This window comes from Orbicella faveolata, unplaced genomic scaffold (assembly GCF_042242905.1).
Source record: "Orbicella faveolata isolate gen_17 unplaced genomic scaffold, um_ofav_v1 contig_34, whole genome shotgun sequence".
Lineage (NCBI taxonomy): Eukaryota > Metazoa > Cnidaria > Anthozoa > Scleractinia > Merulinidae > Orbicella > Orbicella faveolata.
The window spans coordinates 26,355,001-26,373,377 of record NW_028301563.1 but is presented as its reverse complement, the minus strand read 5'-3'; the positions used below and the strand labels follow the sequence as shown (position 1 = coordinate 26,373,377).

The following is an 18,377-nucleotide window of genomic DNA, read 5'->3' as shown; positions in this document are numbered from 1 at the left end:
GGTACAGGTTTTCGATTAAACCGCAGGCTCAAGCCAGGTTAAATTATTATAATCAGGATTTCTGCTTTTAGGCTTGGCTAAATCTATAATTTACCCTGAAAGGACCGAGGGTTATTTTTGGTGAATTTGCCTCAGCACGAGTAAAATGGCTGCACAGTCTTGTTCAGCAGGCATCAATCAACAACAATTTGTCAGTCTCTTTCTACATTGTAATTGGCTGTTTAGATATTTGCATTTAAATTTAAAATAATTATAGATATGTGAGGCGTGTTGCGTAAATGGCCAAGTGTTCTCCCAACATACTGAGCGTGTTTATTGAGCGGTAAACCAATAGTAAGAGCTGTCTGTTTCTTAAAAATACTGATCCTTTTCGGCGAAAATTAGAGAGAGTGTTATACACTGATCAATGTTTAATCAATAAATCAATATCTAAATTAACGGCAAAAACTGGAAGGCGTGTCATATCGTAATTCATTTCTTCAGCCGTTACTCAACGGCAAAAGCTGAAGAGCCAGCTAATTACTAATCCATTTTCAAACTGCTTTTTAATGGCAAAAATTATAGAGATTATTCTATAATGATCCAGTTTTTTGCTGCTACTTAACAAATAAAGAAGCCTAAGCCGTGTATTACACTGTGATAAAACACGACGGGCATTTGAGAACGCGCGGGAAATGTAGGAAACACGAGCCGGAGGCGAGTGTTTTCTACATTTCTCGAGTGTTCTCAAATGTCCGTTGTGTCTTATCACTGTGTAATACACGACTTAGGCTTCTTCATTTACTTTATGATGTAGAGGTAATGTGGCCAAAAACAATAAAACACACTTTTTCTATGTTTTATACCCTGATAAAACATGGGTTTTTGACCAATCAGAGCGAGTGCAGGGTCCTATCTATATGTATATACATATGATTAATTCTCATCTGAGATTTATTCCCTTTTTGCTATTGTTGTGGGGGAATGATCATTGGTAGCTCTTACAGTTTCCTCCTCTGCCGATTTAAGGGGATGGGGGGATGCGGGGAGGGGGGGGGAGCGGTGGGAAGTGACTAGTGATTTACACGTATTATGGCTATAGGCCATTTCTGAGTTACGTCTTGCCTCTGTTTCAAAACGAGTCTTCGTGCAAAACCTTTCATATGAAAATGAGTTTAATTTGCATGAAAAAGAACCTGTAGGGGGAGCTCGGAAATGGCATACTGCTTTAGACGTGGAATGTTGCTGCTCGGATAGGGGAATGGTCCGGATTTAATCACCGGCGACTTTTGTAGTAACATATGCCAAATGTTAGCCACAGAGTGTAACCTTCAATGGAGTAATACCATCCCATCGTGGCAGTTTGGCAATCATGCGCCATACTGTTACGTCGCCGGGGGTCAAGGCAAAGAGACACACGAACGTAAACAGACTAAGTTCTTCACAACACAAGGTTTATTTTCAACTCTCTTTACATTACCTGACTCCGGTCCTAAACCCTAGATGAACACAAAGGGCTATACAGATCAAAACAACGAGGAGCTATCCCGGTTCATAAGAAAGCCTCTGTTCCGGTCTAACCACAGGAAATTCGGTAAGAAACAACAGTAAACTTGACTGTGTATACAAAGAAACCTTGAAAGCATAAACTTGTGTGACATTCGACCCTGGTCACGAAATCTTAGCTTCGATACAATATCCTAACAGAAACTTCAACTTCATTGCTTCCATCACCTATTACAATATATACTATAAATCGCCCAATATTACTATTTTGTTGATACAAAACAAGTGATGAGGGAGTCTATAGAAAAGCAAAAAAAAAAAAAATGCTTGAAATTATAGATCCCTAACTTGACATTTATCAACTAACTGATAATAATTATCAAACTTGAAACAAATTAACTCGAAATATCTTATGAAATAATCAACGAAGCAATAAGTATCAAAAGCCTATTTTATAAAAGGGGTATTTTGCCACTGCTGCTATCTTTGTCTATTCGCCTTTATCGCACAGCAGCCATCTTGGATTGACGTCATGTACTTTTGACACCAATGCGAGGCCACGCGTGTAAAGTCAACTTCCGACGATCGAGGAGACAAGGCGATCATCTGCAATCATGCCCAACGGAGATCACTGTTGCGTGCCGCAATGTAAAAATAATCGCGCTAAAAATATTCCAAATCATACCTTTCACCAATTTCCCAGTGATGAAGCCATTCGAAAGCAGTGGGTTGTCAAAATACGGCGAGACGTGAGCAAAAGTGTCCAGGTAAGTTGGTTAGGTTATCGATGTCATTGTCGCGCACATGTATTTACATTAATTATTATGATCTGGTCCATCTACAGATAACAAACAGCACAAGAGTATGTTCTGTACACTTTAAGGAAGCGGATTTTAAGACAACTTTAACAGGGAAGCGTGTTCTGGAGAAGCATGCAGTTCCGAGTATTTTTTGCTGGTCAAGATCACCCAGGAAAAGAAAATCTCCGACAAAGCGAGAACCACCGCGTGCACGAGTGCGATTGTTTGATGTAAGCGTGCCATCGTCCCCTGTCACTGTGACAGGTAAATATTGTTGTCGGTATCTCTTTAAACATTCCTTGGTTAAAATCGTAAAATAATCAGAAGTATTTTTATGCTTTTCATTTTAATCCATAGCATCAACTTTCGGCCAAGCTTCTGGTGAGGAAAGTTCTATGGAGGTCCAACCGGAACTGTCATCCTCTCCTGTTGTTGTAGACTTCCCCGAGCCAATATACACTGTCACTGTCACAGGTAAGTATTGTTGTCGGTATGTCCACCAGATTGCAGTACCAAAACTCTGAAGAAATCAAAGTACTCGCTGACTCAGGCATGATGTTTCAACACGCGTGGCCTCGCTTTCATGCGAAAAATGGTGACGTTGCATCCAACATGGCGGACTGTGATTAAGGCGAATTATAGATCTTTTTATGTTATTCTTAAATATATTGAAAGATTTGATTTTTCGTGTTTTGATGTCTAATACTATTCCATATTTTTGGACCTTGAAAGGCCAAGGAGTATTGGCCAAGTGTAGTTGATTTACGTGGGAGATGACAGTCATCTGCATGTCGTGTACCATAACTAAATGTAAACATTTTGTTATAATTCGTATGTGAGATATTATGAGCAAGATATCTGTTTGCAAACATTTTTTTTTTTAATTTATCCACGACAACTTTTAAACGGGGTTCGACTGTGTAACACGACGCGTGGGATATGAACAATCCAAACTCGCGGCCGCTCTCGCGTTCTCGTGTTCCACCCTCGCACCGCTCGCTCCCTCGATGAACCGTTAACTGTTGGCAACAAAATAAACGTCTGTGGAGAGAATATTGTGACTGAGTCTGCAGCTGTATTTTACAGCCAGAGCGCAGGACAAGAAATCACTCTGTTGACCAACGTGACTACTCAGTCATAACCTGCGATCATAACCAGTTTTGTGCATTGCGTTTTCGCAAAACAGTCTTAACATACACACCTCAGTATTGGTCACTTACTCTAGTTAAAGAAAGTAGTGTATATTCCTTAATTTAACGGTTCGAAATTTTCACCGTTACTGGAATATGACAGACTATGTAATTTTCGCTGTTGAGCAAGGACTAAAAATTGGATCAGTAATGCAACAGCACAGGTAGCCTGAATTTCAGCCGCCTCCTCCGCTCGCTAAGTCACTCGGGGAGAGAGGCGCTCTCTCCCCGAGTAATTTAGCGTCTCTCCCGCGAGCGGAGGAGGCGGCTGAAATTCAGGCCATATTACACTCGCTCTCCAGTTTTGCAGTCTTCTGTTTCGCGCTCGTCGACTGTTTTTTTCCACCCTCAGGGGCACCCACTGCAACGGATCGTTTCGGTAAATTATCTGTTCGGAAGGCTTTTAATCCCCTCTGATTTTCTTGAGAGAATTGGCACCTCGAACTTTCGTGACATGAGAAATTTAATGTCTGTTGTTTCGGACTGTTGAAAATGTCGTTTTGAGTACCGAAAAAAGGTCAGCTATCATTTTCGGAAAGGCGATAAGACCTAAGGTTTTCGGGAAATCGACAAAAAAGCCCTAATAAATTCGAGAATACTCAAGTTCCCCTAGAATATCCGAACAGATAAAATTTTTTTAGTGCAACCTAAAATTAACCTACAGAGCTTTAAAAGTACTCCAGATAGCCTAAAACAGCATCTAACAGCATTAGAGAGAAAACGGTCGTTGGGTGCCCCTGCACCCTCGCCGGGAGCCTGTTCGCAGGCTAATTTTGGTCCTTAAATAACAGCTAAAATTGGATCAATAATGGACCCCTATACAACTGGCTCTCCATTTCAGTTCGCCCTAAGTAAGAGACACTATCCAGTTCGAATCCAGTGGATAACTGTTAACAAAGTAAACTACGCTATCCACCGGGATGATTTATCCGGATAGCGTTTTCCACCTTTCGAAAAACCCGGACATACATCTGGGTTACGCATGAATTGGAGTGGCATAATTTCGTCTGGTTCGTCTGTCCGATCCTGAAATAATTTACATAAAACACGCAGTCTTTTTCGACAATTCTGCATCGATATGCAGCCGTAACTATCGCCCCTTATTTACCGTGACCTTGAAACGCTCAAGATATCTTAGCCCGAGAAACCGCTAAAAAACCTGGAAACGAGATTTCGCGAAAATTTCGACAGTGAAATGATGCGTGGTTTGTGAGGGGTTTCGTAAAGTTGTTCAAACTCACTACGGCTTCAAAGCAATGATAAACGTTTGCAAACAATATCGATTTCCGAGGGATTAAACAGTAACTTTTGTTTTACAAAAACGGTGATGTGAGTTCCAAGTTTAGCTCTAACGAACGTGTGTGCATCGTTATGACGAAAACGAACCAATCAGGAGACGCCATAGACCTCGGCACAATAGGACACCAGAACCTAACAACCTTTGTTATTGAAATGGCGACGATGTAAACGGTCGCCAAGCATTCCCTTGTGTGAAATATTTGAGTTTTAAAAAGCTTCGTCCAGTAACCGCAGAGGGAGAGACCATCAAATATTCAGGACTTCTCGAGGGGTCGGTAAATGCTCGAAAGCACTTCGATAACTGCTGCGAATTGTGGATTAGTGAAAGCGTGTGGACGCCATATTTGATCTGTCAAAGATCTGCTTTCGAATTACTGGCAACGCTCTTGGACTTGTATCAGCTGCGTGGATTTAAACCGTTGGCTCTGTTTGTGGTTATCTATAGCTTTGGAATTTGCCAGCAACTTTACGCCGAGACGGTGCTAAAACAGTTTACAAGCGCTGGAGTTCTTCGGAATCCTTCGAATTTTGGAGAACCGTGTTGTTTTTGCCGAACGTGAGTACCAAACGACGCTTGAACACGATATTTTGACAGCTGTTTCCTCATCGAGTTTGAAGTCGTCGTATTCTGAGAAAGTTTATCGCATTGAGCGATTTTTATTTGGTGGAAGAATGGAAATTCATCTAAGTAAAGAGTAAACTGCGCCCTAAATTGACATTCCAAGCCCTCCAGCTCGGCCGTTGATCGGTAAGCTTAGAAGGGCAAATACCACAAACGATAAGGAAATCAACTTAGCTGCTTATGCATCGCCACTGGACTGTGAAACGGCAAGTTTGCGTGAATTTGTGAAAGACTTTAGAGCTTCGAAATCGTTTGAAAAACAATGCATTTGGCGTTACTGCAGTTTAACCTTGAACGGCTTGCCAGAATTTGCGTTGTCTGGGTTTTTGCATCGAGTTTGATTGTTGTGTCGGCTCAGAATGGCACCTCTCCGTTTTCAAACTTACTGTGTAACTTGCAGTGTCCATCTGGTTTCCACTGCTTTAACAACACCGTTAAGACGACGGTAATTGAATGGGGACACAATGGTCATATCTGTAACGGCCAGTCACCTGGAGAATGTTATAATGGAGAAATTGACCCCATGGGGTTTCAAAGAGCTCCTAGACAAGTTCCTCGAACAGTTGTACAAGGGGATACTGTGATATTTGAACCGGGTACAATCACACTTGAAGTTCTGAATGTTTCAAGAGATGCTTTCTTTAGCTGTGACTCAATGAATGGACAGCTGGTTGAAAATAGAACTGATTCCTTATTCCAAGTGCCTTCAAAGTATTTAAACCCACCTGGAATCAAGTATTTTATAACAGAAGAGGACATTTTTAGAAGTTGTAGTTTTGGTATAAGGCTTGAAGTGTATGTACGTAGCCGTCAACAGCCAGGCTGTATAAACCCAGCAATACCTAACTTAGGTGTATGCAGTGGGGTTGGTCTTTGCACCAGTCAGGCAAACACCTTTTTTACACGGAATTACTCTTGCTTATGTTGTGATGCGTACGAAGGACAGTACTGTGAAGAGCTAGACAGTTGTCATGCCAGTAGGAACCCTTGTAAAAATGGTGCAACATGCCGAGATATCGTGGATGGTGTTGCCAATAGCTTTAACTGTAGTTGTGTGCCTGGATATGAGGGAACCTTTTGTGAAAAGAACATTGATGAATGCCAGTCTAGTCCATGCATAAATGGAGGATTTTGTGTGGATAACATCAATCAATACACATGTTTGTGCCCACCAGACACTGAAGGGGTAAATTGTGAAGTTGTTATCAAAGATCTTTGTGCAGATAACCCGTGTGCTAATGGAGGAACGTGTCTAAGATCTGGAGATAGACGTAGGAATTATACTTGTATTTGTCCTCCAAATTTTACCGGCCGAAACTGTACAGTAAACATCACTTCATCGTCTGTTGTGGTTACTTCAATGCCACCTTTTCAAACAAGTAAGGTATTTTCCACCTCTTTGGTGGCAACTTTTAGCTTTGTCACTCAAGGATCATCAAGCTCTTCTATTATTACAATAGCAGTGACATCTTCCATTCCTAAAACGTCACAAATAATCACAGGAACTAGCTCCTCACAAGAAATGTCACCTGCAATGTCCTCGCGGCAGCTGTCATCTGTGTCTATGATGACTAGCAAGTCAGTAACTTCACTTTCATCATCAACACTACATGTACGGTCATCCTCAACAGTAAGGTTGTCGTCTTCATTTTTGTCAGTTCATGAGACATTTGTCTCTTCCTCGCTTCCTGTTATACAGACCTCATCACAAGTGACATTTTCATCTGTGTTACTTACTCCAACAGCAGTTAACAGCACTGTTTCACAAGCTGTTACTCCAGTCATAACACCAAGTGGAAGCCAAACTGTGGTAACTATGACAACCGAGTCCGTGGAGAGTTTCTCATCACGACCAGCTGAGACTTCATCTTTGCAATTAACATCATCACCTGGATCAAGCTGGCCACTGTCATCGTCTTTGTCTTTATCATTTAAATCATCACCAGAATTAACATCAACTGTTACAGATCCTGTGAGCACATCCTTAATGTTCTCTTCTTCTGTTGCCTCACCATCTGTAGCATCAAGGTCATCCATTAGAACAACTCCATTATCATTATCATTATCAACTGTCTATTACACGTCAACTGTCAAGATATCTCCATCAATGAGTACTGTTCTTATCTCCTCATCTGTAGTGCCCACTACGTCACCTACACCAACTACAGTACCCTTAATAAATCAGACTTGTGTTGACAATCCTTGTAACAATGGAACATGTGTTGATGAGTCATACTTAGGAAACAAGTTCCGTTGTGAATGCCCTTATCCAACAGTTGGACCAGTGTGTACAAGTGGTGAGTGGTAAAGTTATATGTCCTTAGCCTTTGATTTTTAATTTAAGGGTGCATTCTTGTGGGATGATCAGGATGTGAATGGTCCAAGATCATTCTGATCATAGTGCATCAAAAGAACCAGTGGGTTCTTTCCATTATGCCAAAAAAATCTGGAAATTTCAGTACCTAGAAGTCAAATGGAAAGGTTCGTTTTGGTTTGGTCTGACTGGAATAGCTGGCACTACCTCTGGGGGCGAGTCACTTTAAATGGTCGGACCAATCCAACTGAAACTTGCCATCCCATATTGACAAACCGGTTTGTTGCCCTACTTTCCTCTTCAGCAGATTTTATTTTTGTTGAAGCCTGGGGAATGGAAAAGAAAATGATAAGAGCTATTCCTTGCGGTTGGCAAGAATTGACTGGAAATATTGTTCCATTTTCCTTGATTTGACTCCTGCTACATGTACAGTGTAACATCTGCAGGCTAGGCTGATGTAATAGAAAACACCAAGTAAATCCTTGTCCAGAGAGTGGATGTACTGTATCCATTCCTTTGATGCACGATGATCCAATACTGACTTGGATCAGTGTTCTTGAAACGCACCCTTGGTAATAATTGTGCAAGATGAGTTATTTTTGGTGTACAGTAGGATGAAGGGTAATTCGCAGTCCTTTCAGGCATTAAATGCATTCTTACAGAGTACACATGTGTAGTAACTTTTCAGTCATGATTAACTGAGCATGCTATACATCTGAACATGTACAACCGAGTGTCCTTTAATTAATTAAACTACTTACTGTAAACACATTTCAGAATGATGTGAAATACATAATATCACCAAATAAAGAACAAGACATCCAATCATGTACATGTATATTACATTGAATGTTTTGATGGAATAATTTCAGCAGACTGTGTTATTAATTATTAATAAATTATTTTATTATTCAACTGCAGCGAATACCGTCCAAATAACAGTACAAATATACAGCAATATTGTACAGTTATTTGTACAGTAGAAAACATGTTTGCCGGACAGGTCGGCACACGCACACAAAACTGTCACACTCTCCCTCTTTCACTGATAGATTCATTGACTACAGCAGTCGGATAATAAATCTCTTATTAGATGTTTTGGTGTGTAGTATTATTGCTTTATATTTTTACTTGTTGTTTGTGTTTTGACTTGCCCTATGGGCTCGTCAAAATAGACCACAACTCGTAAAAATATAAAGCAATACTACACACCAAAACATCTAATAAGATATATTTATTAATGGAATGTTGTCAATAAGGTTCCTAATGTTATTCAGTTATGTTTTACACGTACATGTATTTCTTGATTGACAACCATGCCGGGATTATGTTTCTTGCCTACATGTACGGTTAGCTTCCTTTTAAACCAGAACTTTTTGTTTACTAGCAAACTTGCAGTAAGTTAATTATATGTAGTGTAACCAATAATGATAATAAATGAAATGGTGGATTTTTAGCCTGATAAATACACATACATGTAAGAAGATGAATTTTTCTGTCAGTATCACGACTGGCATACTCACAGAAAAGTTCTCCTGCTTGGAGTCAAACCTGAGATCCCGTTTTTTTTCAACTTATGTACAGTGTAGTTTGAATGTTTTCATGTGTTAAATTTTTCGAACCAGTTTGATTTTTATTATTATTATTATTATTATTATTATTATGATTATTATTATGATTATGATTATGATTATGATTATGATTATGATTATGATTATGATTATGATTATGATTATTATTATTATTATTATTATTATTAAAGATTCGCACAGTTATTGATGATATTGAAGCTGGTTTCGTCATTGGCTCCGGGCAACAACAAGTTGCCTAGGGAAGCCAAGAAACACCCCTTGTTTGCTTTTTCTCTTCTTTCTACATCTCCAGCACCTTTCTAAGAATTCTTGCCGACCCCAACAATGCACATCTCTGGATCAGTCCAACAGGAATGCCCACCTCAATGGCTCTCAGACTGTCATTCAATCTCAGTGGTGTTGATCCCAATGCTCCCACTACCACTGGAATAACCTTTGTCCTCACACCCCACATTTTTCGAACTTCTCTTGCTAGATCTTGATACTTTTCAACTTTTTCATCTTCCTTCTTTCTCACCCCATTATCCTCTGGAATTGCCACATCTATAATCTGACAGCTCTTGTCTCTCTTGTCAATGATCACCATATCTGGTCTCCTAGCCCCTATTTCATGGTCTGTTCGCACACTGAAGTCCCATAGAAGTTTGTAATCCTCATTTTCAAGCACACTGTCTGGAACATGGTCATACCATCTCTCCTTTCATTCAAACCCACATTTTCCTGACAGGTCCCAATGGATTGCTCTAGCCACATTATCATGTCTCCTTTTGTATTCTCTTTGTGCCAGTTTTGAGCACGAACTTACAATATGGATTATTATTATAATATATTATTATAACTTACAATATGGATTATTATTATTATTATTATTATTATTTTTAGTCCTTAAAGTCTTGCCGCTTTTAACTTATGGTGCCAAGTTCAATCCATAAGCCTAGGGCAGTCATAGGTCTGCTGGATTACTTGATGGATAGAGTCCTCCTAAGTATGTGAGCAGTTTCAAGGAGGACGGTCTTCTATAGCTCTGTTATTCTAATATTGCCTGGGATCTTGCCGATGCAGTTTTCTGTTCCCTTCTTGACAAGCCCGAAAGCTCCAATGATCACTGGGACAGTTGTTGTTTTCATTCCCCACGTTTTCTCGATTTCAATCTCAAGATCTTTGTACTTTGTGAGTTTTTCCATTGTTTTCAAGGAGGTGTTCCTTTCTGTGGGGATGGACATATCGATAAGCAGACAGGTTCTTTCCTTCTTGTCTTTCACCACTATGTCTGGTCTGTTTGCTTTTATCTCTTTGTCGGTTTGGATTGGCATGTCCCAAAGTATAGTTGCTGTTTGGTTTTCTGTCACAGTAGCTGGTTCATGTTCGTAGTGTTTATCTTGTACTTTGATGTTATAGTGTTTGCATATTGTCCAGTGGAGATATGCTGCAGCTTTATTGTGTCTTTGTATGTACTCTGTCTTGGCAAGTTCAGGGCATCCGGAGACAAGGTGGTCAATTGTTTCTTGAAATTGCCCACAGCTTCTGCACATTATTATTATTATTTATTTATTTATTTATTTATTTATTTATTTATTTATTTATTTATTTATTTATTTATTTTATTTTATTTTTTTTTTTTTTCACATCATACATACATGTTCGTATATTTTAAAATTGAATTTTAGACAAAAGGAAAAAGTGATATTTAACATACTGGTTTGAGAATATTTGAAAATTTTTAAACCTTAATGACAATAATGTATTTGAAAGTAGTAAATTCAAATGTAATTTTTATTTTTCTACAGGGTTTGACCTCCACTTTCCAGCCTTTGGAAGGAAGTCCTTTCTGGAACACAAAAGTATTTCATTTAACTTGGAGGAAAACAGGATTGACATAACCTTCCAGACAAACACAAGTGATGGACTGCTTCTCTTTGCGGCTGACAACAAAGACCGGGGAGATTTTATCCAGCTGCGTGTTGTGGGTGGTAAGCTGGAGTTCAGATTTGATCCTGGTGACAGCTTAGTGTTCATCCAAAGTATTGAAAGAGTGGATACTGGTAACACAGTTACAGCAACAGCCACGTAAGTTTGGTTACAAGTTGCTTTCAATAATATTTGAAGGACATGTACATGTGTGTACCTGCTTTAGTTCTGTCAGATGGCAAAAAGAGAAATCTGTAACATTCCCTACATAACCCCTACCCCCCTCTCCCCATTCTCCTTGCACCCCCTGAAGACATACATATACGTGGGTCATTAACAGACAGCAAGTCTTTGAGTTCTTAATATATTTGTCTGGTAACTACAGCAGTAAGGTACATGTAAGTCTGTGTCAGGCTAACATGATCCATACCACCAGTGCTTATCCCTTATAGATTTATGTACCATGAAAGGGGCTAGGAATATTTCTTCTCACACCTGGATGGGATTCTAGTCCACCAAAGGGTTACTGGGCTGGCATATTCACCAGTAAATTTTGTATTACACCTGGTTGAAGAGAGCAGGGATTGGGAAGACCATGGGCCATGCACATATGGCACATAAAGCTACGAAATGACGCATTATGATGCGCGATGAACCCTAACATCGAAACAGCTAGTAAAATGTACACTATTTTGTGAAAAGGATTTTCATTTGTGAAATTTTCAGTGTAATGACGAACAAACATGCTAGAAATCATGATGCGTTTGCTCTTTAATCGACGTTATAAAAATGTTCGTTTTGTTTTTGTCCCCAAGACCCCTTACTTGGACGCTGCTCGCAAATGAGGTTCTTGCTCAATCCATTTGCTTTCTGTTTTTTAATGAAAGAATCGGCTGATTTGAATATGTTTTGCATGCTGTAATTAGCCAATAATATGCCTCCGAAAGCGAAAGTTCCGAAATTAGAAAAGATTGTTGCTTTTTGCACTACAAACGCCGATTTCACCACAAAGAATTGTGATCCTGAAAGCAATGCTCAAGACGAAGTTTCCAAGCCCTCTAGTTCTGAGGAATGAAAAAATGTTTGGTAACGTTTCATTAACTATTAGCGAGCTACAGGTGTGTTATGTACAGTTCATGCATAGCTCAAGTTTTAAATTGTAAATGCAACATTACTTGTCACTCTAAATCTAAAACTGAGCATGTCTCAGTGATGTTGATGTCAGACTGCTCGGTATGTTAAGTTTAATCAATTCCAGTTCAGAATGCATAGTTTAACCTCAATGAAAGGTTATATAATTTGAGTTAGCTATATTCTGTGACTGTACACTTAAACCTAGCTTGAAGTCCAGTAAAACATACAAAACAACAGCAATCGAGAATTACATATCGTTTGTTGAAATTTTTTTATGGCCCATTTATTTACCCTAATGGCCCAAACTTTTTATAAATGGCCCATAACTTTCCAATGCCATGGGTCATAGGCTCATTTGCCTGTTTTGCTTTCCCAATCCCTGAAAGAAGCACCGTGTTAGAGGAAGGTGTCAACACAATAACTTTAGTAAGGGCTTGAACTTTGAACACTTGTTCTGGAGTTCAGCGTGTTTACCTTTAGTCCACAGTGCCTCCTGCTATTAAACAATTAGATTATGAGCTCAGTGGAAACACAGAACTCTATTGTACCATAGGAATCTGGCCTGCGTAGCTGGCAGTATTGTAGACGCGCCGAATAAAGTTCTGGCGTAGGCCGAAATAAAGTTTTGGCAGCAAACACACAAGGAGAATGGGGAGGAAGACTTTGAAATACTGCCTGCACATTCGGATTTATGATCAATACTTTAAAGTTGTCTGTTTACCACACAAATTTTCTATGTTCAACTCTGCAGAGAAGTGTTGAACACAAGGTGTGATTGTTTCCTGGTTGACATCCAAAGGCATGTTTTCTTTATTCATTGCATTTGAAGGAGTCGATTCTGAGAAAATAATTTAATGATTTCTTAGTGGTTGAACGGTCCTTGGGTAAATGCTTTTTTGCTTGAGGACTCCTGTCTGGCAAAGACGCAGACAAGGGAAGAAGACATTTAATCCTTACTTGCTTATCTTGATGCGAAGAAGAGAGCGGAACTTCCACATTTCTTTCTAGGCCGGAGCGAATGAACCGGACAAGTTCAACGGTGTTGAATATTTTCGACCACAAGACTGAAAAACTTGACTCAATAGAACACTAGATTCCACAATGTTCAGGCCAATTAGCAAGCAAAGTTCTGCTAATGTCTGGCCTTCAAGCTTCACGTGATCAAGCCTGAAGGTTTAAATACATTTTCTGTGGAAATGTTTTTGGTACTTTTCTGAAAGTAACGAAATTTTATCTTCAGATTGACACCACACAATCTACAAAAGTCGTTAACATTTTCCTCTTGGCTTTTTCTTCCTTTAACTGGCTTTGTAGGCGTATCTCCCTTCGATGTAAATTATCCATTATTCACCATGCATGCATCAACAACAAAGTGTAAGACGATCACCTTCACGCCTGTATTTTGCGCAAGAATAGTCTGTTCTAATTGGTTGGATTAATTGGGGTCAGTTGAGGTCAATGAGGTGATAAAAGTGGGTGGTATTCAAAAAACCCAAGTTCTCTGGCAGGTGGTAATTCTTGCGGCTTTGCTGCTCGCGATTAGTGGCTTTGCTGCCAAAACTTTATTCCGCGCGCCTACAATGTACAATACCACCAGCTACACAGGCTATAGAAATCTCGAGCTCATAATCTAATTATTGTTTTAGTATAAATCTACTAGTCGTTCATAGTGTTATCTAAATCCTATTCACAGACACTTCAAAAATGCAAAGAAGTGGCCGCCATTTTGTTAACAAGTGCAAACAGCTACACTACCCACTATCTATCACAGAATAACTAGTGAGTAGTGCAGCCAATCAGAAAATGCCATTCGTGATAGAATGCCAGTAGATTTATACTAATGTCTAATTAAAAGGACACTCCTGATAACCTGTTTTTGTTTTAATTTAATATTTTAGCTATGTCAGCAATTCAGGAACACCTTTTGGCACTCTTCAAGTTGGCAATGGTGTACAACTTAAGCGTGAAGTCAGAGGAAAACTCATTGGGATACAACTCTACGACAACTGGTATATAGGGGGAGTTCCACCAGGCCTGGACATGCTCAACAAAACCAAAGGCCAAGCTGCTCCATCATCCTCTTTTGTTGGATCTATCAAAGATGTGCAAGTTAACGGAGAAACTATCAATCTTGCAGGTAGTACATTACACTGTATGTAGCTAGGCATAAATAGTGTATGCAGTAGACTTAACAAATCAAATGTGGTTTAGCATTGTTTGTACTCTTATTGACAACAATATACATTATCACAGTGGTCAAAATGTTGTGGACTCATGAGGCACACACAACAAATTTTGACTTCTGTAATGATGCATATCATTGTCAATAAGAGCACAGACAACGCTAAGCCACATTTGATTTGTTCTTTACCACAATATCAACGTCAAAGAAAATGTTTTTGTCAGAGCATGACCAAGAGTGTGACACATTGACGCGAACAGCGCTGTCTGCACTCTTATCGACATTGGCGAATTAGCGAATCAGTTTGTGAGATTAGTAGCAATTGTGGTAAAATATTTTACTGTAGGAAGAATGAGCAAGGTTTATTAATTTCAGTGGCTGACTTCACTGTATGTTCTTGAATTCACAATTATCGACTTACAAATCTATAATGCAAACATGTGCACTGGACCTTATCTACAAGCAGTAACAGAGATGGGGAGGGATGAGCCCATCAAAGGAACAGGGGAGGGGGGAGAGAGAAGGAGGGAGCAGGGAAGGGGACAAGACAGTGGGTGAGTGGTCATCATGTATTATACATGTATATTATGTTATGTATAACTCATTAATTTTTTGCATTATTCTAGCTTCCAATTTTAATAATCTAAGCTCAAAGTTGTGGTCTAAGAAAACTTTTGAGGAGCCCAAAGGTTCCTAACCATACAGGTGCCTAGCACTCAATAAGCTTATATGAAAAAACTATTTTTTTCCAGTCGCCCAAAGGCAAAAGTCAGTCACCTGTGGCAGACAAGCACTTCTTAAGAGCACAGCCCTAATGTTGTTTTGATTTTCATTATTACATGACTTGTACTTTAAAGCAACAAAAGCATGTGGAAGGTTTTCCAAATCTTATACATGTACAATGTACTTGCTGATTTATGAAGACTCGAGAAGTTTGCAGGCAGCTTTAGTTGTTTCCTTTTGGAGGTAGCAATTGATGGGATATTCTTCAGATGTTTATCTGCAGTTTTAAAGACCAGTCTGGTTACTCTTTGGTACACCAATCTGAGCGATTCATCACTGAGCTTACATCAGTTGTGCAGTGGAATGATGTGAACTGCTATCTGTTCTGTAGAAATTGTAAGATTGAGGTTGTCAAAGAAAAAAAGTGTCAGAGCTGTTGTGAACTAAAAAGTTTGTAGACAAACTTTTTTGTTTAATTTTAGTTTCCTTATTTGAAATTACCTGTAGGGCTGCAACAATGCACTCATTGTCAGCTAATTATACAGCATTATGCACCCACAATCAAAATATATGTAACAAAACACCTGGATGGCAGATAACTTGTACAGGGTTCATACAGGTCATGGAAAACCTGGAAAGTCATAGAATAGGCCCTTTGCAGGATCCGGTCACATGGTACTGAATTAATTACGCTGGAAGGCAAGTTACACAGTGGGACTTCCAAAACAAAGGAAAGTCAGGCTGGACTGGTACCAGTTCCTTTGTTTTGGAAGTCCCACTGTGTAACTTGCATCCCAGCATAATTAATTCCGTACCATGTGACCGGATCTTGCAAAGGGCCTATTTTATAATTTCATTTTCCAGGCCTGGAAAGTCATGAAATGGAAGTGTGGGTCATGGAAAGTCATGGAAATGCAATAAACTTTCTGAGAATGAACAGACAAAAAAATCAAAAGTTGAAAAGTAACAGACAAGTCAGAAAGCCAGTTAATTCCAGTAAAAAAAATAAACACTAGCATGCATTTTATGTGTCATAGTGTGGGAAAATACCTTACATAATAGATTGTTTTGACAATACTTTGAGAACAACTGCTTAACATAGGCATAGGAAACATAGGAAAGATTATGGAAACGGTCATCGAAAGTCATGCAATTTCAAAAGCCCAAAAGAGTATGAACCTTGTACATGTACATGTAGTTTGTTGGTTCTTTGCAACTTAATGTAGGTGTCTCACTTGTTGGAGAGTTGCATTCCTATAATTACACGCACATGTATGTATCATGTCATGGCCAGCGTACCAAAGTATTGTGAAATTGAGCTGTTTATGATTTTTATGCATGAAGTCTGGAGGATCTGTCCCCAGTTGTTTACTGGTACAGTGTACATGTACTATAATCATAATAGGGTGCAAAGAAAATAAGTTTTCCATTTTGCCCCTCAGACAAGCTGTAACAAGAGTACATGCACTAGACTGACAGTCATTTTTACTAGCCAGAAAGACATCTTCCCACCAGCACTATTAGTTCATTAATGAAAATTAAAACTTAAAATAATTAATTGTTCTCTTAGAGCTCTGCTGAAATTTGTCCTTTTGCAAATTTTAACCCAAAAACTTTACCTGCCCATCAGGCGAGTGAATGATAGAAAAATATCCTCTAGCCCCAGGCTGTCGGGCATGACTTTCTCTGCATGCAGTGCTGAATTAGTACAGGTAATCATGTGAATGTGAATGCAATTAAGGATTTGCACTACGAGTGATATTTGAAAATTCTCTGAAAATTGCACGAGGCTTTATGCGAATTTTCAGATATCACGAGTGGTGTGAATCATCAATTGCTTGAGTTTTCATACGATTACTCATTTATTTTATGACTGAGAAAATTGCGAACGTGCGCACGTAAATTTGCACCGTAGTGCAAATTAAGAGTTAATGATAAATTGGCCTGCTCTCAGCCTATCACAATGAAGTAATTTTCTCAGTCATATAATAAATAGTTTTACTGTTTAATTATGCAGCACAGAATGATGTAACACCATATTTTCCTATGCAGATGCTAAAGACTGGTATAACATCAATGAAGGTGACATGCCACCATGCCAGAAAATGCCATGCAGAAATGGAGTATGCATCCCACATAAGGACAACATACATGATTACACCTGCAATTGCACGGCAGGATTCAGTGGAAAGAATTGCGAGATTTACACTGCTTGTGAATCAGAGAGTTGCAATGGAGGAGAGTGTATACCTAACGCCTCCAACCCTCTGGACTTTGTCTGTCTCTGTCCCTTTGGAAGGGTTGGAATGCAATGTCAAACAGGTGGGTATGCAATTTATTGAACCATGTATTATTTTACAGGGTTCGTACAGGTCATGGAAAACCTGGAAAGTCATTGAATTTTATAATTTCATTTTTCAGGCCTGGAAAGTCATGATATTGAAGTGTGGGTCATGGAAAGTCATGGAAAAACAAAATACTTTCAGATAATAAAAATGCAAAAGATCAAAAGTTGAAAAAATAACGGGCAAGTCAGAAAACTGGTTTTAATTCCAGTAAAAAATAAACACTAGTTTAGTGGGGAGGGAGGGAGTATGGATATTTTCTGGAACTGCATATTGTATTTCCATGAGTTTGCGTTTGGATTGTTATGAAACAAACTTTGCACTTGTACTAAATTCAGCATGATAAATGGGTCTATTTTGATTCTTTTTTTTTTTTTTTTGGTTTATATGAAAAATGAGAAACATTAATTATAATATTGTGTGGTCCATTATCAGTGTCACTGTTCTTCATCTAGTTCAGTGGTACATAGTAGAAGAATCAACTGGAAAATGTCAGAACTGACAAGTGACAAAAAAAAATCAGGTTCATGTGCTGTGAAACGGCTTTCTCTAGTTTGACTCAAACTCTCAAAAACATAGCCTCTAACCAGACCCTTGTTGTTCACATGTGCCTGAAGTGTCTTGGATACATGGATGATTCTTACTGCTAAAAAAATGAATGTTTGCAAGTGGAAAATTTTTGCACTCGCAAATTTCAAAGACATTGGCGTTAATTTTGAGCTCTGATTGCCAGAGCTTAGCAACTTTTAACTGATGAAGCAGATCTTGTGCTATACACTGTAC

At 39.1% G+C, this 18,377-nt stretch overlaps 3 protein-coding genes and 1 pseudogene across 3 annotated transcripts in view; 2 read left to right on the top strand and 2 right to left on the bottom strand.

The window, feature by feature from the left end:
• The first annotated feature begins 1,981 nt into the window (after window positions 1–1,981).
• On the top strand, window positions 1,982–2,917 carry LOC149105492 (THAP domain-containing protein 1-like). The gene is made up of 3 exons (XM_089271880.1): window positions 1,982–2,252; window positions 2,330–2,549; window positions 2,643–2,917. The coding sequence occupies exons 1-3, from the start codon at window positions 2,100–2,102 to the stop codon at window positions 2,807–2,809; spliced, it is 540 nt and encodes a 179-aa protein (XP_089128006.1). The 5' UTR covers window positions 1,982–2,099; the 3' UTR covers window positions 2,810–2,917.
• Window positions 2,918–4,715: 1,798 nt separating this feature from the next.
• The window catches only part of LOC110055399 (protein eyes shut homolog), a 19,480-nt gene continuing 5,818 nt past the window's right edge, over window positions 4,716–18,377 (top strand). The window contains exons 1-4 of the mRNA XM_089271857.1: window positions 4,716–7,693; window positions 11,090–11,369; window positions 14,243–14,481; window positions 17,302–17,571. Of these exons, the coding sequence (XP_089127983.1) occupies window positions 5,659–7,693; window positions 11,090–11,369; window positions 14,243–14,481; window positions 17,302–17,571 (2,824 nt within the window). The 5' untranslated portion in view covers window positions 4,716–5,658. The remainder of the gene's footprint in view (window positions 7,694–11,089; window positions 11,370–14,242; window positions 14,482–17,301; window positions 17,572–18,377) is intronic.
• LOC149105491 (uncharacterized) lies at window positions 9,369–10,110 on the bottom strand (annotated as a pseudogene).
• Window positions 10,224–11,136, bottom strand: LOC149105490 (uncharacterized). The gene has a single exon (XM_089271871.1). The coding sequence runs from the start codon at window positions 10,832–10,834 to the stop codon at window positions 10,319–10,321; it is 516 nt and encodes a 171-aa protein (XP_089127997.1). The 5' UTR covers window positions 10,835–11,136; the 3' UTR covers window positions 10,224–10,318.

Coding starts and splice junctions, on each gene's coding strand:
- LOC149105492 (XM_089271880.1), top strand. CDS start 2,100: ATGCCCAACGGAGATCACTGTTGCGTGCCGCAATGTAAAAATAATCGC. Junction 2,253..2,329: donor ACGTGAGCAAAAGTGTCCAG/GTAAGTTGGTTA, acceptor GTCCATCTACAG/ATAACAAACAGCACAAGAGT. Junction 2,550..2,642: donor GTCCCCTGTCACTGTGACAG/GTAAATATTGTT, acceptor TTTAATCCATAG/CATCAACTTTCGGCCAAGCT.
- LOC149105490 (XM_089271871.1), bottom strand. CDS start 10,834: ATGTGCAGAAGCTGTGGGCAATTTCAAGAAACAATTGACCACCTTGTC.